At 35.0% G+C, this 20312-nt stretch overlaps 1 protein-coding gene across 1 annotated transcript in view; it reads right to left on the bottom strand.

Moving 5' to 3' along the window:
* The window catches only part of LOC123552875 (inositol 1,4,5-triphosphate receptor associated 1-like), a 146435-nt gene extending 135631 nt beyond the window's left edge, over window positions 1-10804 (bottom strand). The window contains exon 1 of the mRNA XM_053541169.1: window positions 10493-10804. Within this exon, the coding sequence (XP_053397144.1) occupies window positions 10493-10516 (24 nt within the window). The 5' untranslated portion in view covers window positions 10517-10804. The remainder of the gene's footprint in view (window positions 1-10492) is intronic.
* Window positions 10805-20312: the final 9508 nt, after the last annotated feature.

The raw sequence follows: 20312 nt of genomic DNA, 5'->3' as shown, positions 1-20312 counted from the left end.
TGAAGAATTCTCTTCATGGACTCTATCTGACATAGTGTGAAATCTACGTTTGACCAATCAGACGCATGAAGTCGATGCTCTTCAGCGTGTAGAGCCGTTCTTCGAAAATTATTGCTACAGTCTCATTGGTCTCTAGGAATAAGAAGCCACATTTTTTTTAAAAATAACTCGCTCTGATTGGTCAAAAAAGTAGGTTGCACACTATATAGGGATAATTTTCAAGCCACTATTTTGAGTTCTGTTAGCTAATAAAAATGTTCCTGATCACCGTTTAATATTTTCAAATAGGGGGGGCAGATAAATGAGAATTCAGGCATCAAGGGACAGTAACTGAGTGAGTAACTGATACCCAATATAGGAAAATTTTATGAACTAGCTATCATCACATGTGGAATATTGTTTGGCAGGTATTTTGCACACCAGCCTCAGAAAATAAACAGTTGCAATTATTTCATGCTTTGTTATTTTCATGGTAAAATATTAAGAAAAAAAAACGTGCTAGAATGTGCAGAAGGCAGGTGCTTATCAAAATGCTGCTTTATGTTCATGCTCATTTTAAAGTTACTTGCCCACAGTTTTCAATATGTTCATTTCCACCAAAATGATTATGATGATGGAAAATGATTAAGTGGGTGAAAATAAAAGTAATGCAAAAAGAATATTAAATTTTCTGCATTACTGAACAAGAGTGCCAGACTGTCACAAAATTCGCCCGTCATCGAACTTGGCCTAAATCAAGAGGCATAATCCAAAAGTGCCTGAGGCGATTTGGGTGGTTATCGTACCTGGCCGACATATTATGCCCACAAACATTGTCAGCAAGTTTGGTGAAGATCGGATGAAAACTGTTCAACTTAAGAGTGAAGACAAGGCTAAATTCGTAGTTTTTCGAGTAATTCAAGGGCTTTAGTCCGAGAGTGCCTGGCGCAATTTGGCTAATTATCGAACTTGGCCACAAACATTGTCAGCAAGTTTAGAGAAGATCAGATGAAAACTGTTGGACTTAGAGAGTGGACAAGGCTAATTTAATTGTTTATGGAGTAAGTCTCTAGGGCCATAATCCAAAAGTGCCTGGGGAGATTTGGCTGGTTATCGTGTCTGGTGAAGATCGGATGCAAACTGTTTGACTTAAAGAGCGGACAAGGCTAAATTTGCTGTTTTTCAAGAAATTCATTAGGGCCATAATCCAAGAGTGCCTGAGGGATTTGGCTGGTTATTTAACATGGCTGAGATATTATGCCCACAAACATTGTCAGCAAGTTTGGTGAAGATCGGATGAAAATTGTTTGACTTAGAGAGTGGAAAATTGGATGCCAACCGCCTGCCCGCCACCATGGGTGTTCGCTAATACGCCCCGCTCTTTCAGAGACAGGCGTATAAAAAGCATTCAACAGTTTCACACTATTTTCGATATTAATAGGAATATCTTGCAAAAATCTTATGTCAATAAGTTTGTACCACTAGTCACTTTCAGAGTACTCACTTTTTTTTGATCTTCGAGAGAAATTATTTTTTGCCTAAAATGTGTGGGTTAGTCCCTATCAATTGTTTGTGAATGTAGTATTGCAAAGATATCCAAATTCATTCATTAAGTAAACTAGTCTGCACATTCAGAGAGGAAAATTTTTTAAGTTTTAATAATTATATGACTCAAGTATTTTTTTTTTTTTTTTTTACAAATCTGGATATTCTAGTACTTGTAACATGTGAATGTAGAGTTCTGCTCAAACCCAGGGCTAAAATCGCTTTCCACTACCATCCATGAACTGTTGAGGTTCAATCAAATCAAGCCTGCAACATTTTCTTTTATGTCGTGTTGGGTCACCTGTGATTTTCCTCTTTTTTTATTTTAACGCTTTGCAGATCAGTGCTCATCTTTTTATGACAAACAAATGTCTTTTGTGCTTTAAGGGTGACCTGGTGTTCAATCCCATTTTCATTCATAATGCCATACAGTGTGACCATGTTCAATCCAGTGTTTTCATTCATAATGCCAATTATAGGGTGACCATGTTCAATCCTGTTTTCATTCATAATGCCAATTATAGGGCGACCATGGTCAATCCTGTTTTCATTTATAATGCCAAATATAGGGCGACCATGTGCAATCCAGTTTTCATTCATCATGCCAATTGTAGGGTGACCATGTTCAAATCCTGCTTTCATTCATAATGCCAATTATAGGGCGACCATGTTCAATCCTGTTTTCATTCACAATGCCAATTATAGGGCGATCATGTTCAATCCTGTTTTCATTCATAATGCCTCTGGTATAGGTGACTATGTTCAATCCTGTTTTCATTCACAATGCCAATTATAGGGCGACCATGTTCAATCCTGTTTTCATTCATAATGCCTCTGGTATAGGTGACTATGTTCAATCCTGTTTTCATTCACAATGCCAATTATAGGGCGACCATGTTCAATCCTGTTTTCATTCACAATGCCAATTATAGGGCGATCATGTTCAATCCTGTTTTCATTCATAATGCCTCTGGTATAGGTGACTATCTTCAATCCTGTTTTCATTCACAATGCCAATTATAGGGCGATCATGTTCAATCCTGTTTTCATTCATAATGCCTCTGGTATAGGTGACCATGTTCAATCCTGTTTTCATTCATCATTTAATGCCATGTAGGGTGACCATGTTCAACCCTGATTTCATTCATAATGCCTGGTATAGGTTGACCATGTTTCAATCCTGTTTTCAATCATGATGCCATTATAGGGTGACCATGTTCAGTCCTGTTTTCAATCATGATGCCAATTATAGGGCGACCATGTTCAGTCCTGTTTTCAATCATGATGCCAATTATAGGGCGACCATGTTCAGTCCTGTTTTCAATCATGATGCCAATTATAGGGCGACCATGTTCAGTCCTGTTTTCAATCATGATGCCAATTATAGGGCGACCATGTTCAGTCCTGTTTTCATTCATAATGCCAATTATAGGGCGACCATGGTCAATCCTGTTTTCATTTATAATGCCAAATATAGGGCGACCATGTGCAATCCAGTTTTCATTCATAATGCCAATTGTAGGGTGACCATGTTCAAATCCTGCTTTCATTCATAATGCCAATTATAGGGCGACCATGTTCAATCCTGTTTTCATTCACAATGCCAATTATAGGGCGACCATGTTCAATCCTGTTTTCATTCATAATGCCTCTGGTATAGGTGACCATGTTCAATCCTGTTTTCATTCATCATTTAATGCCATGTAGGGTGACCATGTTCAACCCTGATTTCATTCATAATGCCTGGTATAGGGTGACCATGTTCAATCCTGTTTTCAATCATGATGCCAATTATAGGGTGACCATGTTCAGTCCTGTTTTCAATCATGATGCCAATTATAGGGCGACCATGTTCAGTCCTGTTTTCAATCATGATGCCAATTATAGGGCGACCATGTTCAATCCTGTTTTCAATCATGATGCCAATTATAGGGCGACCATGTTCAGTCCTGTTTTCAATCATGATGCCAATTATAGGGCGACCATGTTCAATCCTGTTTTCATTCGTAATGCCATATATTTAAGGGCAACATTCTGTAGATCTAGAGCCTTTATAATAAAGCATGATCTGCTATTTTTGTTCAGAATCACAAAGCACCAAGTACTAAACAATTCCCTATGCCAGCATGCTTTTATTGCAAATCGATAAACCCTAATGGGAACAAATGATAAATAAAATTACATGAAAGGTGATATTTCCATCAGAAATTATAAACCAGAAATATTTTGCCAAGTTCAATAATTACAGTAAAACATTGGAAGATGAAAGACTAGCCAGGAAATTATATCCAGGTATAAACATGCTACTGCAGACAGCAGGAAAGGTAAATGTACCAATTAACTGTCCAATTAGGCATTAGGTGAACAAATTACAAAAAGGTATCTAAAAGCATTATGTTATTATAGGCACTGAGATGTGTAAAATACTTTACAGTTACTGATGTCTTCATAGAAGAACATACCAGCAGTTGTAAAAGCCAAAAAATATATCAAAGATAACTGTGTTTCTACATTTTCAACAGTATTTCTGTCCTGAAATAGCCATCAATAGGCCATACAATGTCAGTTCTCATCCCGATTCCTAAATAACAAGAACTGAGGCAGAGGAACAAGCCATGTCAGTCTGTTACATGTTTTTCCAGTTACATCATTACAGTAGTCTTTTCATCTACCACTGATTTGTATCAGAGTTAACTTTATCTCTGCAAGTACCTGAACACATTAATCAGGTGGCAGGGTCATACATGCCATAATTTTTCCGGACCTTTCCGGGATTTTGAGTTAAAATTTCCGGGATTTTTACCCTTTGTGCGGGACATACACTGGACATTAGTATTCGTCTGTTTCATGCATAAATATCATAAAATTATATGCAGTTTCCGGAGATAAACATTGTTCCCTCGCTTAGGAATAATTTGTGGCAAATGTCGTCTAACTTTCTAAGGGAGGTAAATAGGGTAATTTACGTCTATAGTTCGGCACGTGAATTGGTTGCGTTCCCGAGGTGAATTGGGAGACTTACTATATACGAAGAATTAACCTGGTCATCGTGATTTAGAATCCAGCTTATTTGGTATCTTTTTAAAGCTTAAAAGTTTACCTAATCATTGATAAAATGGAATCCCCAAAGGAATGAAATAAATCTTGTAGATAAAATCGATATAAAATATTTCGGGTTGGGTCATTTTTCAAGGATCGGCCGGCAAAGGCATTCAATAGTCAAAAGTTAAATTCAGAATATGTGTGACAACCAATCTACATTTTGAAAGATTACAACCTTTTAAAATAATTATCGTTTAATTGACCGTTATCAGCCATTTCTTCCAATGAAGGCTACATGTAGCTTCACCGCCTACGTGCTAACAACGAGATTTTCGGCTATTGTTCCTAATATTAAATTATCATAAAACTGTTATTGATTGCATAATTTTGTCAATTCATAATCAGGGTCATCAAAAAAGCTGACTGTAAATTAATCTGGGTCATCAAAAGATCGCAGTGCGCAATATGAGTGGTGATCGGAGCTAGCTTAATCAACATATGTGTCCCGCTTGAGGGCATGAAACTGATTATCGGATGATTAGGAATAAACAATGTGACACCGGTGACTGTTTATTGTGTTTTATTCATGTAAAATTCAACAATTTATAGGCCAAAAACTAGTTTTTTGGGGGGTTGTTTTTGTTTTTCTGTATTTTTAATTTTCCGGGACATTGCAACAGTGTCCGGGACACCGGGACAATATGTGATTTCTGGGACAATCCCGGACAATCCGGGACGTATGACATGTATGGGCAGGGTACAAGTTTTTTTTTTCTTTTTGAGGAAACATTATCCCCATGGGGGCGATGACCCCTTTTTTGCTCTCCAAATCAAATGTGCAGATCGAGTGCTAAATCATGTTTTTTTGAAGTTGCCGACATTAGGACATATTTTGAAAATATATTATGGACAGCTTTAAATATAGTTTTTCATGCAAGCAACAATTTTTACTTGTATCAATACTCGAGTTTAATACATACATATCCTTTCTTAGTACAAACTGTTTGCCTATAAGTGCAATAAGTATTTCCTATTGTTTTACATCAATTATACACAAACTAATGCGATTTCATAGGTAATATAGCTAAGCTACTGCACCCACTTGCTACGTACCCTTGTGTGTCAAACAAAAAAATTAATATCCTCATGATAATCACAAAAAATAACCAGTCAAGTTTCTATGAATTATCATAAAATGATATAATACATCCTGTTTTGTATGGGTGTACAGAGTAATTCAACAGAATTCCCGTTTTTCTATGTCTGTAACAGCTAAGATAGAGGACAAACTACCTTATCATCTCAAAACACCTTACAAATGTTTACCTATACATGTTGTTGATCAGAATACGACATTGAAAACAAATAAATATCAACTAATCAAATTTTTCTTTTTAAAAATGAATGAATTTTTTAATGTATACTTTTGTTGACCTGCATAAACTTGTCTTTATGCATATTCCTGACAAAGTCAAGGTCCTTCTGAGCTCCAGTCTTGTGCAGTGAAACCCATAACAAAACAGCTGCACAACATCACATGCAGAATAATATTCCAAGATTGTTTCATGACTCCAGGTAAAAATCTTTTTAGGTATGTGAATCAAGAACTTTTAAGCCCTTCATGCATAGCTTTTATTAAGTCAAGGGCCAAAACTCTGGGGAAAGATCTGGCTTTGTGAAATCCTAAATAAAACCCTGAGGTACAATGTCACATGCTATATAACAATCTATATTGTTTCACAACTCTAGGTCAACTACTTTACAAAATACTTGCAACACAAACTTTTAGGTCTTTCATGCATATTTTCCATTGTCAAGTTAAAAAAAAAAATTGTTTGTTTCCGGTATCCCGACCTACCCTAAATTTTTGGCCCGACCCTAAATGTTTTTATGGCCTTGGAGAATATTTTTTTCAACTTTTTAACAAAAAGATGCAAAACTGAACTTTTTATGCTTTAAACATAGCCAGTGATGTTAGAAATCAACTTACTGATGCTCTAAAGGCATAACCCCCTTATTTGTAATCATTTTTTGACAAAAAAAAAATTTCCGAAAAGTCCCCCTTAATAAAAAAAATTCCAAAAAAAAAAAAAAAATCCGACCTACCTACCCTAATTTTTTTTCAGCATGTTACCGGAAACAAAGAATTTTTTTTTTAGGCCTAACTGGTCATACTGTCAAAGCAAATCCGAAACAAAACCCAAGGTGCAAAACTTTGCATGCTGAAGAACAGTAATGATGTTTGACATCTCCCTACTTTTTGAGATCGGAACAACACAGTGGTACTGATATTATATATAAGGTGATCTCAACAAATCAACTTGAATGCCCTTTATGCCCCTGTAGTCTTAGATAATCGATAGCAAATGCCTTATGTGCTGATCTCAATGGATTATCTTGAAGGCCTCATGTACCATCACAGTCCTACATAGAGGATAAAGTTGATCTAAACAGACTGACTTGATTAGGCCTCATGTACCAAAGCTGTCTTTAGATATGGGATGGAGGGCAACACCTCAATAAATCAAATACCACTGTGGTACTAGGTGATAGAGGGTAACAACATATCACATTGTGAACTGTGGTGCAAGGTAATGGATAGAGGGTGACAACAACATATTAGATTGTCAACTGTGGTACTAAGTAATGGACAGAAGGTGATAACAACATATCAGATTGTGAACTGCGGTGATAGGTATAGTAAGAGAGTGATAACAACATATCAGATTGTCAGATTGTGAACTGTGGGAGGGTAATAACAACATATCAGATTGTGAGCTGCAGTACTAGGTATAGAAAGGGTGTGATAACATCATATCACATTGTGAACTTTGGTGCTAGGTAATAAGACAGAGGGTGATAACAACATATCAGATCGTGAACTGCAGTACTAGGTATAGAAAGCGTGTGATAACATCATATCACATAGTGAACTTTGGTGCTAGGTAATAAGACAGAGGGTGATAACAACATATCACATTGTGAACTGTGGTGCTAGGTAATGGACAGAGGGTGATAACAACATATCAGATTGTGAACTGCAGTGCTACCCCTGCAAAATGCAGTTCTTGAAATCATGAACACTTCAAACCATTAAAGAACTGTTCATGAACTAACATTCAACAGTTCTTGATTGTGAACTGCAGTGCTAGGTAATGGACATAGGGTGATAACAACCTATCAGATTGTGAGTTGCAGTGCTAGGTATACAAAGAGCCTGATAACGACATATCACATTGTGAACTGTGGTGCTAGGTAATAAGACAGAGGGTGATAACGACATATCACATTGTGAACTGTGGTGCTAGGTAATGGACAGAGGGTGATAACAACATACCGCATTGTGAACTGCAGTGCTACCCCTGCAAAATGCAGTTCTTGAAATCATGAACACTTCAAACCATTAAAGAACTGTTCATGAACTAACATTCAACAGTTCTTGATTTATGTTCATGAATTTTTGGACATGAACTGTCCTTTAAAAGTGTTCATGAACAGTTCATACTACTAAAGAATCACACAGAGTTCTTGAATTGTCCATGATAAAAGGTTAAAGGAACAATCATGATGTTATGTTTTTTAATCTTTCATGCACGACTCATGACAGGTAGTTCATGAACTAATAAAGAATCATGTTCATTAATGGTTCACTGCTAGTTTGTGAAGATAAAATGGCACTATTCATGAAGTGAATATTTCATGAACTGTTCATGTACATTAGTTCTTGAAGTCATCTTTCACTTTTCATGCACTGTTCATGAACACGGTATTTAAGAATGCTTCAAGAATTTGTGCCATTTTATCTTCACGAACAATTCATGAAGTGTTCATGAACTATGCATGCACTGTTCATGAACAGTAATGTTTCATTTCGCAGGGGTAGGTATAGAAAGAGGGTGGTAACAACATATCACATTGTGAATTGTAGTGCTAGGTAATAGATAGAGGGTAATAACAACATATCAGATTGTGAACTGTGGTAATAAGTAATGGACAGAGGGTATACAACAACATTTCAGATTGTGAACCAGGTAACCACAGATGACGAATTGTTGTCCAGTATGTACCTTGGCATAGCTGTACACTGCATAAAAACTTCCAAAAGATAATAGCCTTCAAATTCATGTCCGGATATAGGAAAACAGACATGTATTTTACAGCCACTGGAAAATTCCTTAATGAGGCATTAATGAAAGAAATTATGTGGAAAATACATGTCTTCAGTTCATGCCATGACAGCAACTCCAGACTGAGTCCTTTTGATTTCATAAGTGGAATGTATCACAAGGCAATTTTATATATTTTAATACCAAATAAATTGATCTACACTGACCTCAAAGTCGAACTTGACTTGCATTTTATAATGTTACACCTGTGTACTAAATATTAATTAAATCTGTCAAGCCTTTCAGGAGTTACTGTCCAGAAACCATGAAAACCAACTAACTGGCAGACCGACCAACCGACAGACAAGCTCACTGCTATATACAGTCTAACCTGTCTTAAGCAGCCAGCCAGGGGAAGCAGACAATTTGGCCGCTTAAGCCAGGTGACCGCCGATCGGAGGTGCAGCCAGTATATGTATTATTCAGACTTCTGACCGGTTTAGCCTTTAGGCCCATTTCTTTTTCAGTTTTCTATTATTATTTTACCAGGATACAATGACATGCATTTGCCTTCGCAATACGAATGGTCTTCTGAGCAATCTAAAACTCCGGCATGTTTTTTTTACAACAAAAGTTATTACAGACAATTTTCCAACTTCAAAACAAGTCTGTTTACAATTTTCGCCATTTTGGTAAGGGAAGCTACTCTCCCCGCTTATTGTCTACGCTATAATCTAAGATTGCCGTTACGTTCCATAAAAGATAGAGTGGTTTATATTTTTTTTAAACACAATTAATTTCGTATAAATTTAATAGTATTTTGATGACAGAAGTATAAAAAATCGCAAATATTATGCTACTAATTAGTTATCGAGTATTATCTTTAACCGAGATCAAACTGTGAACAACAAAATTGACACGAGGTGACACGCTAATTGCCGATAATTACTGGCAATTTGATCATAACAAAAAGGGGATTACATCTTTGGTTATCAGTTTTAATTGAGAAGCTCATATCATTTTGTCGTTCTTGTGGTGAAGTCACGCAAAACTTAGCAATTACGTGCTTCTCAAAGATCGGGTATCTTCGGCGATCATCGCCTAAAAATAATAGGTTTTGGAAGAAAAATGGCCGCTGAAAGGGGTCAAATATGACGGTCGGGAGGCAATTCTGGTGGCCGCTGGCCGCAGACGGCCGCTGAATAAAGTGATAAAATAGAGGAAAATCCATCGGGGGCGTCATAAAATGACCGCTGAACGGAGGTGACCGCTGATCAGAGGTGACCGTTAGTACAGGTTAGACTGTACCCCCAAACTTGGTTTTGTTGGGGTATAATTATTGCTGTTTCCAGAACCATTGCATCTTAACGAGGAATAGAAAAGAGTATGTAATAAAGTAATAATAAGTTATACTTCATTTTATTGTCAGCTTGTTAATTGTCTTTGTTGTTAAAAACTTCAGTATAATAAATAAACTTCATAAATTTCATATTTGTACAATCATTTTTGGTTACTTGAAGGACTTAATTCATAATTAAATCAATTTCCAGACTTCATTTAATGTATTTCTATCATTAGTCTTTTTTAGGTTCTATCTCTACCTTGAGCATGCAGCTATAGTAATTGTGCTTAAAATCAACAGAATTTTCCAGTATTGCTGTCAAAAAACATGGAGACCAATGACGCAAGTGTTTCATCTTGACCTTTGCTCAAACCAATATTTCTGAGAATTCTTCCTTGAATTTCAACAAAACTTAAAATGTCTTGGAAAACTAAATATATCTTCTTTGTTACTAAATATGGCAGAATAGTTTGCCTACCTTCTGCTGCCCTCTTTTTAACATCCTCAACTTCCATATAAACAGCTGATCATTACAGAAATATCACACCAGAACAGTCTCTCAGAAGAATAATTTTCAGACAAGACAATTTGTCAAATTTAGTCCTAAAATATTTCCTTGGTAATGTCAAGTGTCTGAATCATTACAGGCAGTCTATTAATAAATAGGAATTGATATTGCCTCCAGAAATGTGCCAACCAAAACTTCTTATGTTCATCAGAAATTACTTCCTCTTCAATTACAGAAGTAGCTATTTAATCTAAAAGACTTCCACAAAAATCTAGCCGCAAATCACTCAGCATATAGGTACAGGAGAACTTAGATCACCTGTACAATATCTACTGGGTAAGTGTGTTACTTCTCTTTCACTATACTTTTGACACCTGAGGTGCTATATATCAACTGAAACAGTGGCTAATTAATATCTGCTTCTTATTTTCATAGTCTCACTTTTCAAAAACTTATATTTATTTTCTTCATTTGATACTTTATGACATTTGCAGGGCTGCCACAAAAATGTCTGACAATAAGTCTATTTTTACAAAGTCAATTAGCTTTCATTCTGTAGAATGTTTGGTTGTATTATCTACACCTAGCATCAAGAGTATTAGAATGTAAGGACTGTGACCATTCTACTTCCTATGTGTCTACACACACACACACACACACACACACACACACAAAATCAAATACAATTAGCATCTTAGATAATTTTTACGTTCCCGAAAATAAATCTTAACTATGGTCCTGTTTAAAACTGTATTCACATGTACAATATTTCTTTTCTAATACTGTTAATAATTACATCCCAATTTTTTATTTCATAAAGTATCTGGAAAATTCCTGAAACATAGAAACTTCTTTTCATTTCAAGAAATATACATTAGTTCAGCTAGAAAAAAGTGTAAATTTTCTCTATTTCTCTGCAACACCTGCCAAACTTAGATAAAAGTTACATAATTTTATTTTCAATTTGATAAAGATCATCTTCCCTCATTATTAAGTCAGTTTGATATCATTTATGTGTTAATTCTCATATTTTATGATTAGAGGCTTTCTACTGGGAACAAATGACCTTTTATAGACAAGGAGCTGCGTTCAATAAACGCTTGATGCCCCCGGTGGCATCCTTGTGGATACAAAGCAACATAAGTCCAAAACGAGGTCAATGTTAAACTGAGGTCAGGTGATGTCTGAAGATGAGAAATGGTCACAGGTAATACATCTGTATTAGTATCAATTCATTCTTGAAAGAGGTATTAATGCTAGAAGAAATGGTCCCATTTGGTTAACCAAGAGATGGCCCATATAAAGCAACCTAAGTCCAAAATGAGGTCAAGGTCAAGGTCAAGCTGAGGTCAAGTGATGTCTGAAGATGAGGAATGGTCACAGGTTACATCTGCATTAGTATCAAGTCATTCTAGTAAGGGGTATTGATGCTAGACGAAACGGTCCCATTTAGTTAACTCGTACGGAGGCATAAAAATGGATGGTTAGTAATTTTATTTTAGCAGAAAAAATGGCAACTACATAAACTTGCGGGAAAAAAAGGATGATTTCTTTACATGACTAGAAAAGGGTAACATTTTAACCACAGAAAAGATGCAGCTACTTCATAAAGTGAAAATAGGTGAAGTTCCTAGAAGACAGATCTGTATAACAGTTTACGCCAATCACTGATCTAAACCAATCTTACATTATTGTTAAAGAGTCTATGGCTGTTGGCAGGTTCTCTTGTTCTCTCTTCAACAATTATGTTGTTTAGATAACAAGATACTGTAAATGGGTTTTTACAGTTCTACAAGGCACTGCATGGCAGAACACATTCTTTTTGTGTGACTTCCTGAAGCAGAAAGTCAAACCAAGTGTTGTAGAGTTAAATTTCCAAGAACAGTTTTGACTGAAACTTCAACCAGACAACCCCATGTTTCTTCCTTTTTGTTTGTACATGCATTCTCATTTAATTTCTTTTTGTTTATAATTAAATATAAATTACAGACTCAATATAAATTTTGTTCTTTTTCGCTTGCACAAGCATTCTGAGTTAGCTTTTTTGTTTGTACATGGATATATACAGCATTTGTAACCATTCTCCACATGAAATGCTATTCAGTCTTCTGTCAAACTAGCTGTCACCAAAAATTCTAACAAAACAAGACAAACAGTGAAGTGAGTTAACCAGTTGGATCAGATGAGCTACAGAAGCATAACCAGAACTAAACAGACGTAACTTTAATGCAAACAACTCCAGGCGAAAAACTTATATATCCAATAACAAAGTGTTGATCCAGATGCTTCTATTAAAGTTCCAATAACTTAAACTGATAATAACCGAAGAACAATAAAAGTTAAACACATCGTTAGGAATCCATCAAGGGTCAATCAAAACTACAAAAATAAGTCACCCAATAACATACTAATAAACCAGGAAAATTTTAGAATCAAATTCCTCGTTTTGAATCTTCTAACAACAAACACTAAAAAGATGTAAGCAAAAATCCTTATGCCTTATGAAATTAGATGCAAATTCTCTTTTGAACATATAATTCCATAAAAACCTTAATAAAGAGTAAATGCATAAAGTCCTTTTGTAAAAGCCTTTAGTCTGAAATATCAACAAATTGCAATAAAATCACTTGGACATATTGCAAATCAATCCTTTGAAAACTATGTAAAATATTAACAAGATTGCAATAAACATCTTCTGAAGAACAATCAAAATGTGTTTATAAAAATCAATCAAATCTCTTAATCAATAACAGCTCTTCAAGAACAAAATTATATCTAAAGATTGGATTAAATTTTTTTTATTTTGTATTACTATTGAGTTAAATTTAATACCAATTAAGAATTGTTTTCTTTTAAATTTACTCACTGCAACATTTAATTATAAGTCAAACACAAAATAGACAAAGCCTAAATTACTCAAAAAGAACAACTCAATAAAGGTCAAATACATTAAATGAGAAGCCATAAATCAAATGTAAAAGAAAACAGCTGACCAAGTTAGTGATTTGTAACAATGGTAAAAACTAAAACTAATGAAAAATGCAACCAGCTATATGTTGATGGATTTTTACTGGACCTTAAACATTGGCATACCATCAGCTAAAACAACGTGATAGCATTATAGGCGTTTATGCGGACATTAGCAGGTTCTTCCTTAAAATCTGTTTTTTTTTTTTTGTTATTTTTTCGTTTTTTGCAATCAATTCGTTAAAATGCATTTTTGATTATATTTTTACTTGCCACAAATCAGTTCAATTTTCAAATTCTAATTCTGAACCTAAAAAATAACCCTTCAACATTTTAATTTTTCATTCAAGTGGAAACTAAAGAACTTAAAATATTTTTAATGCATAATTTTTGAAAAAAGTAGAATTACATTCAAAAATTTAAGCTATGCTATTTCTTCAAATAAAGAATGTTATAATTGAAAAATTAATGATATTTTCTGTCAGACTAAGATGTTATCAAATATAAAATTTTTTTAGAACAAAAAACATTAGCATAATACCTTTCCACATAATTTTAAACAAAAAACATGGAGATTGCTAACAACTTGTTGCCATAAAGACAAGATTCTAACAAAAGATTTTCTACATTGTTTTCTACATTTTTGACATTGCTGCAAAATATATCTTTATAACATGTTTCTATGTCTGAATACTGCATAAATTTACTAAACAATGCTGTTGTGATAATTATTTTGATTTAACGCTGAACCTGACAATTATTTATTATTGGCGTTTTCACTGTGACTGACAAATTAGTTGTCCATCGGCATTATTTCTCACAAGTGGGTACGGTAAGAACCCTGCCTCGTGCTTATTTACAGTGGTATGGGTTACCTCCCGAACGATTCAACGCCCGAGTCGGATGGCTTCACCAAGAATTACGGGCCAGTAGTTGGATCAGCGACCAATCGCTCGGGCCACGGAGACTCTAGTCAACTGAATATCTACAAGGTGGCAAATGGACAAATTGTAAAAATAGAAATTAAGTGCAAACTTGTCATAATGCAAAATTCACGTGTAAATCGTGCGAAGTCAATCAATAATCCAAGTGGTAACAAATAGCGTAAGTTCAATCCAAATTCCCATAAGGGAACAAACTTCCACATAACAAACAATGTCCCAATAGCACTTTGATAATAGGTTATGCCCATGTGAGCTTTAATTAATGACTTATGGTTACTGGCCTACGCGTGAAGTGTGCTTACTTGGTTTACAATTCACAGCATAACACTTACTATTTGAATCCAGCTTTACAAGATATGCCGCACTTTGAAGCAGTTTCCATTCAGAATTTGCCACGTTTGTGAATGTGTGACCTGACTTTAGAGCTTACGGACATGCCATTTCTTCACTTCGTACTTCTGGTAACTTCAGCCGATTCATTTGAATCCATCTTTATGACAAGATATGCCGGTACATCCATCATGACATTTTAATATAAATTGACTTACTTTGAGCTACGGACCGGTCTGGCACAATGTCTTTTTTTGGGTACAATCTTACGCACGTGAACTAGGAACGTTTTGAGAATCCATCTCGATGACTAAGATTGGACTGTATGCCTACATTCAATGCAAGTTTTTAACGTCTAACTTTAGTATGTGTACCTTTATTTTAGTATTTGGTCTTTAGGTGCACTTTGCTTACTGTAAAATCATGGCCCATATTTTGTAGTGGCTATCCATGACTAAGTTGGGCTGGACCCACGCCAATCGTGCGACTACCATAATTCTAGTGCCTTCGATTTTGACCCACCACGCTGGTTTGCGGGCGACATTCTCTACTGGGTACAAAGTTGCCAGTTTCAGTTGAAGTCTCCAAGATCACAAATAATGGCACACGTTGGTGTACATATTTCATCAATGATTGCTTTATATGTCTAAATTTAACCTTGATTGGCTAACATTTTTTGTGTCTTGCTGCGATTTAAAGGTTATTTGAATAACTGAAATAATCAATTTTGCATAACAAGATTTGATTGGAAATCATCAATTTTCGATGACAAATATGTCATCTACAAAAATTGCGGACAATCGACAATCGGTTTTACTACTTCAAAAATATAGTTTTCCCATCGGATAAAAAGGAAAATTTAGTTCTAAAGAAGTTAAATTTAATGTAGCATTCCCAAGGATTGAAATTTAATTCAGTTTATCCGGAGTTCAAAAGAGTGATGTCAGTTAGTGTCATCCAGGGAGCAGTACAGTGTCAGTCATGCGAGCACTTAGTCAGTCACGAGACAATTCAGTGCGGCGAGTCAATTATAGACCTATCCTGATGGACAACTACAATGTCTGTTCACGGCACAAGTGTTATAACTTCCATCAAAATTTGGCCTTTTGTTAGTAGGGTTTCAAACCATTCATTCACACGAGCTGCATGCTGAGAACAATAGATAAACAAGTTTAAAATTTAAATCCCCGAAAAAGTTATCAACAGACAGGAACTGAAAAGTATTAAATAATTTCAACAAAAAGCAACTGTTGTCCAGTCCCTCTAGCACTATGAATCTAGAGCCAATAATTCAATGTCATAACTAGACAATGTATTTATTGATGAGACCACAAGTAACATCACAATTTAATGCTGCTGCAATATACACCAAGCTACATTACAGTTCAATGTTTTGTTTAGTATGCTGCACCTGATGTATTTAAACAAAATCATCATGGTAGCAATGTTCACATGATTTCGGCAAGGGCTTGACAATCATCTATCATAAATGAACCTTAACGTATACTTTATATTACTACTGTCAAGCGCAGCACCCATTCTGACAAACGCATTCAATGCTCCTACATATAAAGAGGCACTCATGACTCGATGGTCAAAATCATGACCAACATGCCCAACACATACTTACGTTCCATAGGGACGTGACGGGGAAAAACCCGCACGGACTGCGGGAGAATCCTTTTAAGATTTACTGGTGTACCACGGATAATTATTGCAAACCATATTCGAGACAAGATATGACGACCGCTCATGCCTACTTAACGTCTAGTGACTTGTACTTTGGTAGGACCTGTCTTGCCTGAACCCTCTTTTGGTCACATCATAGCGTACTGTATTTTATTCAGTCGAGACTCAAAGACCTTAAAAACCAGGCCGGACCATGAACTCAACCTCAAACGCTTTTTGATTGGACTTGAGTACGTACCTGTCTTCGAGCGACCCAAATCTTCCACAGTTAATTTTCCAAGTATTTAAAGCAACATACAGAATGCAAGAACAGTACCGTTACAAGCTATCAGTACTTCTTAAGTCTAAGTATAGCTTGACTTTGCAACTCGACCATGGTCTATGCATCACAGTGTATGCTGTAACATTCATGCCAGATATTGAAAACTTTACAATTCGAAAAAAAAAAAAAAAGACAAAATTGAAATGACCAACACTACTGAAATCTAATATAATGACCTCAGTGATAAACAGGCTATTGACAAAAAACTAATAGCAAAATTAGTTAAGAACACATTTAAGTATTATACTTATACATAATTTAATATAATCTCATTGAGTATCCTGGATACAGAAATAGCAAATAGTTTTATGGCAAATAGCTACTATTCTGATACAAAAACCATTCTTATTCTCACTGAAAAGCTGGATAATAATTTGACTGTCACATTCTCAAGGTTTGACAAATCAAGTAAATCAACACCTTGTGATGCATTAAACTACTATGTAATAGGGCATTACAAGTATCTGATCCGAAATAGTTTTACAGTTAAGACTGAAGCATAAACAAATTTAACAAACAAATATAGTTCCCTGATTTCCTTATGCACAAAGATTCTAACCTTTCATTAATAGGCGATAATGTACATTACTCGCACATTTGTATATGCAAAATATTTTGCTGATTTAAGAACTATTGATTATATTTTTCATAAATTTGATGCTGACGGTGTATTTCACAAACCACAATGGACAATGTGCTTGCATTGTAAAGGTTAACAATAAGTCATGATTCTGTCAACATCATAATATAAATATATCTATATCTCCTGTAAGCTTGTGAACTCCACCATGACAAGTAATAGGCATCAAATATAAAATGACAATCAAGTGAGGGTGCCAATTCATTCATCATCACAAAAACAAAATCAGACAGAGGGCAGAATAGGCAACACCCACAACACTGAGTGAAGGAATCCTTTTAAGATTAGGCATTCGAATATAAATAGTGCAACCTTGCGGTTAGAACTGATACTAATCGAAGAATATTCGACACATCATAGCCATTTCAGCAAGAACTTGTACTGACTTTTGTTAGTAACACTCAAAGGCTGTAAATTTCCATCGGCTTGAAGTCAAACCAAACCTACAAATTGAGATCTAAGTACCAAACCCCAACTTCCACCAAAATCCAAAATCCATTCACATTGAAATTCACTTTATGAAGCTAATTGTAATCATCCATGTATACTGTTACTTAATGTTTTTAGTACTACAACAGATCAATGCATATTGTTAATTGCCAACACGCGACATATGATAATACACTAAATAAGCATTAATGACACTTCGAGGATTAAGAAATGTGCAATTTTAAAAAGAGGCCATAAACCATCATAATTGAATGAACTGTATCATTGAACTCAAGAAAAGAAATGAACCTCAGAACAAAAATCAACAAAACAGCTAGACCAATCAAGGGAAGAAATTAAAAAGAAAAAAAATTTTTAATAACCATCCTGTACAAAAAATATCACCTAAAAAGACAGCTACAATCCATTTGAACATTGGTCTACGAGTTATTCCCATGGCAAAAACAATGCTTAGATAAGTATTCTATGTCATCGTAAACAGATTAATTTAACTGGAAAAAATTTGACATTTAAGGACCAAATTGTATAGAAGCTCGAAATCTGTATAATGCACTTTAGATCCTGTCTTTATTTTCGGGTTAATCCTTTTATTTAATAAGGAGGTATTCAAATAGTATATCTCCTGCTTGTCTCTGCAACTATAATTAGCTGACATTTCAAATACCTTACATTGGCGATAAATCAATTCTGATTACATAGATGAATGAATAGTTTTACTGACAGGCTTGATAAATTGCAAATCACATAATTTTTTAGATGAAGCATTATCATCTAAAGTATTTTCAAATGAAGCAAATATTGACATTATTCAGACTTTGCAAGCCAATAGTAATTTGAAATTACTTTAAGCCATAATCTACAATACATAAGAAATGCATTTCAGAAAGACAATTTGTTGTTACAGTTGTGCAGCTTGGTAAACGATCACAAATCAGCGTTAGTAGATTATAGGTCAAAATAGCTATTTGGCCCTTTAAGGCTAATTTGAACATTATGATCTGCCGATTCTGAAGCATGAAGTTAGTACACAGTATGGAAGCATTTTAATGCGATTCAATCATTATGGAGTGCGATTGCGTTACAGGAAAGTATAATTTATGATGTTTCAGGGCATATCGGAAGCGCATATGGATAATCGGTTAACGAAGATCCGAATGTGTAAGTTTAAACGTTAGAAATTTGTAAAAAATATAAAAAAAGTGCCAAATGTGAGACATGTCAATAAGTCATTAGGCCTTTCAGGAATCATCTCAACAAAATAATCTGAAGTCAAGAGGACCAGCTGAAGAACTGAATACAATTCAGTTCTAAACAGACATCTCATCTAAAATGACATGTGTATTATAACAGAAAATAAGCTAAATTTCCCTTAGGCTCAAAACTCTGGACCATAAATGAACACTTAAAAGGAACGAGTTGAATAACAATTGTCGTCCGCAATTGGTTAAAACTAATCAAAATGATACCACTAATTTAGAACAGATGTAGAAATTTTAGACATAGACACCTACTGCCCACGGCAACAGCCGACTGCCCTTGACCCCTCAAAGTCCTTGTCACTTGGAAGGTGACAAAAAACTCCGTGCACATGATTAAAATTAGACCAAATATCTAACAAATTCTCAATGCAGCAAAATTATATCCAACTAATCTGAATGATTAAAATACTCTCCAACTGTACCTTAAATTGAAAAAAATTCAATTGGATTTAATCTGCACCTACATCATCACTGCTTAAACCATTATCTAAAATATACACATTTTCTCATGCATGTTAAGGTTATGCAATTCATTAATTACAAAAATAGGCTTGATAAAACACATCTCTAGTCAAATTGAAAATCGTAGTGAAATGATGTCACATCCAGTATGACAATAACAAACAACCGATATCATGTTACACTGTATGTGGGACTTCTCCAAGTCCCGTCCTGGTCAATGTTGTCTACAACATTAATGCTATAATATCTATGTGACAAATCGTAAAATCTAACTTCATTAAATCAATGGTCATCCTCCATTTAATGGAAACTGGCTTGTGGGTATAACGAACTATGATTTTTTTTTCAAAAATTATAGTTTCCACTAATACAGACATTGTAAATGCAAAAAGGCCATACTAGTAAAATATCAACCATAACATTCCAAAACTCATGAAAATCCTGGGAAATACCCAATGTACAAGTAAGTAGGCGAATAGTTGAATGAAGCAATGTAATGCAATCCACAAAATTCATTAAAATGAAAGCTTATCACACAAACTAAAATAACTGATTATTTGCAAATTAATCCGTATGTAATCCATAAATGGTGTAAACTAAAATATGCAAAGCAAGTGAGCAACGATGGACCAAGATCACAGAAAGGCTAATCTTTGTACAAACTCCACTCAAGGTCGAAATCTCCCAAAGACTAAGTGGCGAAGACATTTATACTTGACACTAAGTC

This window comes from Mercenaria mercenaria, chromosome 4 (genome assembly GCF_021730395.1).
Source record: "Mercenaria mercenaria strain notata chromosome 4, MADL_Memer_1, whole genome shotgun sequence".
NCBI classification, from domain to species: domain Eukaryota; kingdom Metazoa; phylum Mollusca; class Bivalvia; order Venerida; family Veneridae; genus Mercenaria; species Mercenaria mercenaria.
The sequence above is the reverse complement of the archived record's forward strand: the minus strand, read 5'-3'. Positions and strand labels throughout refer to the sequence as shown.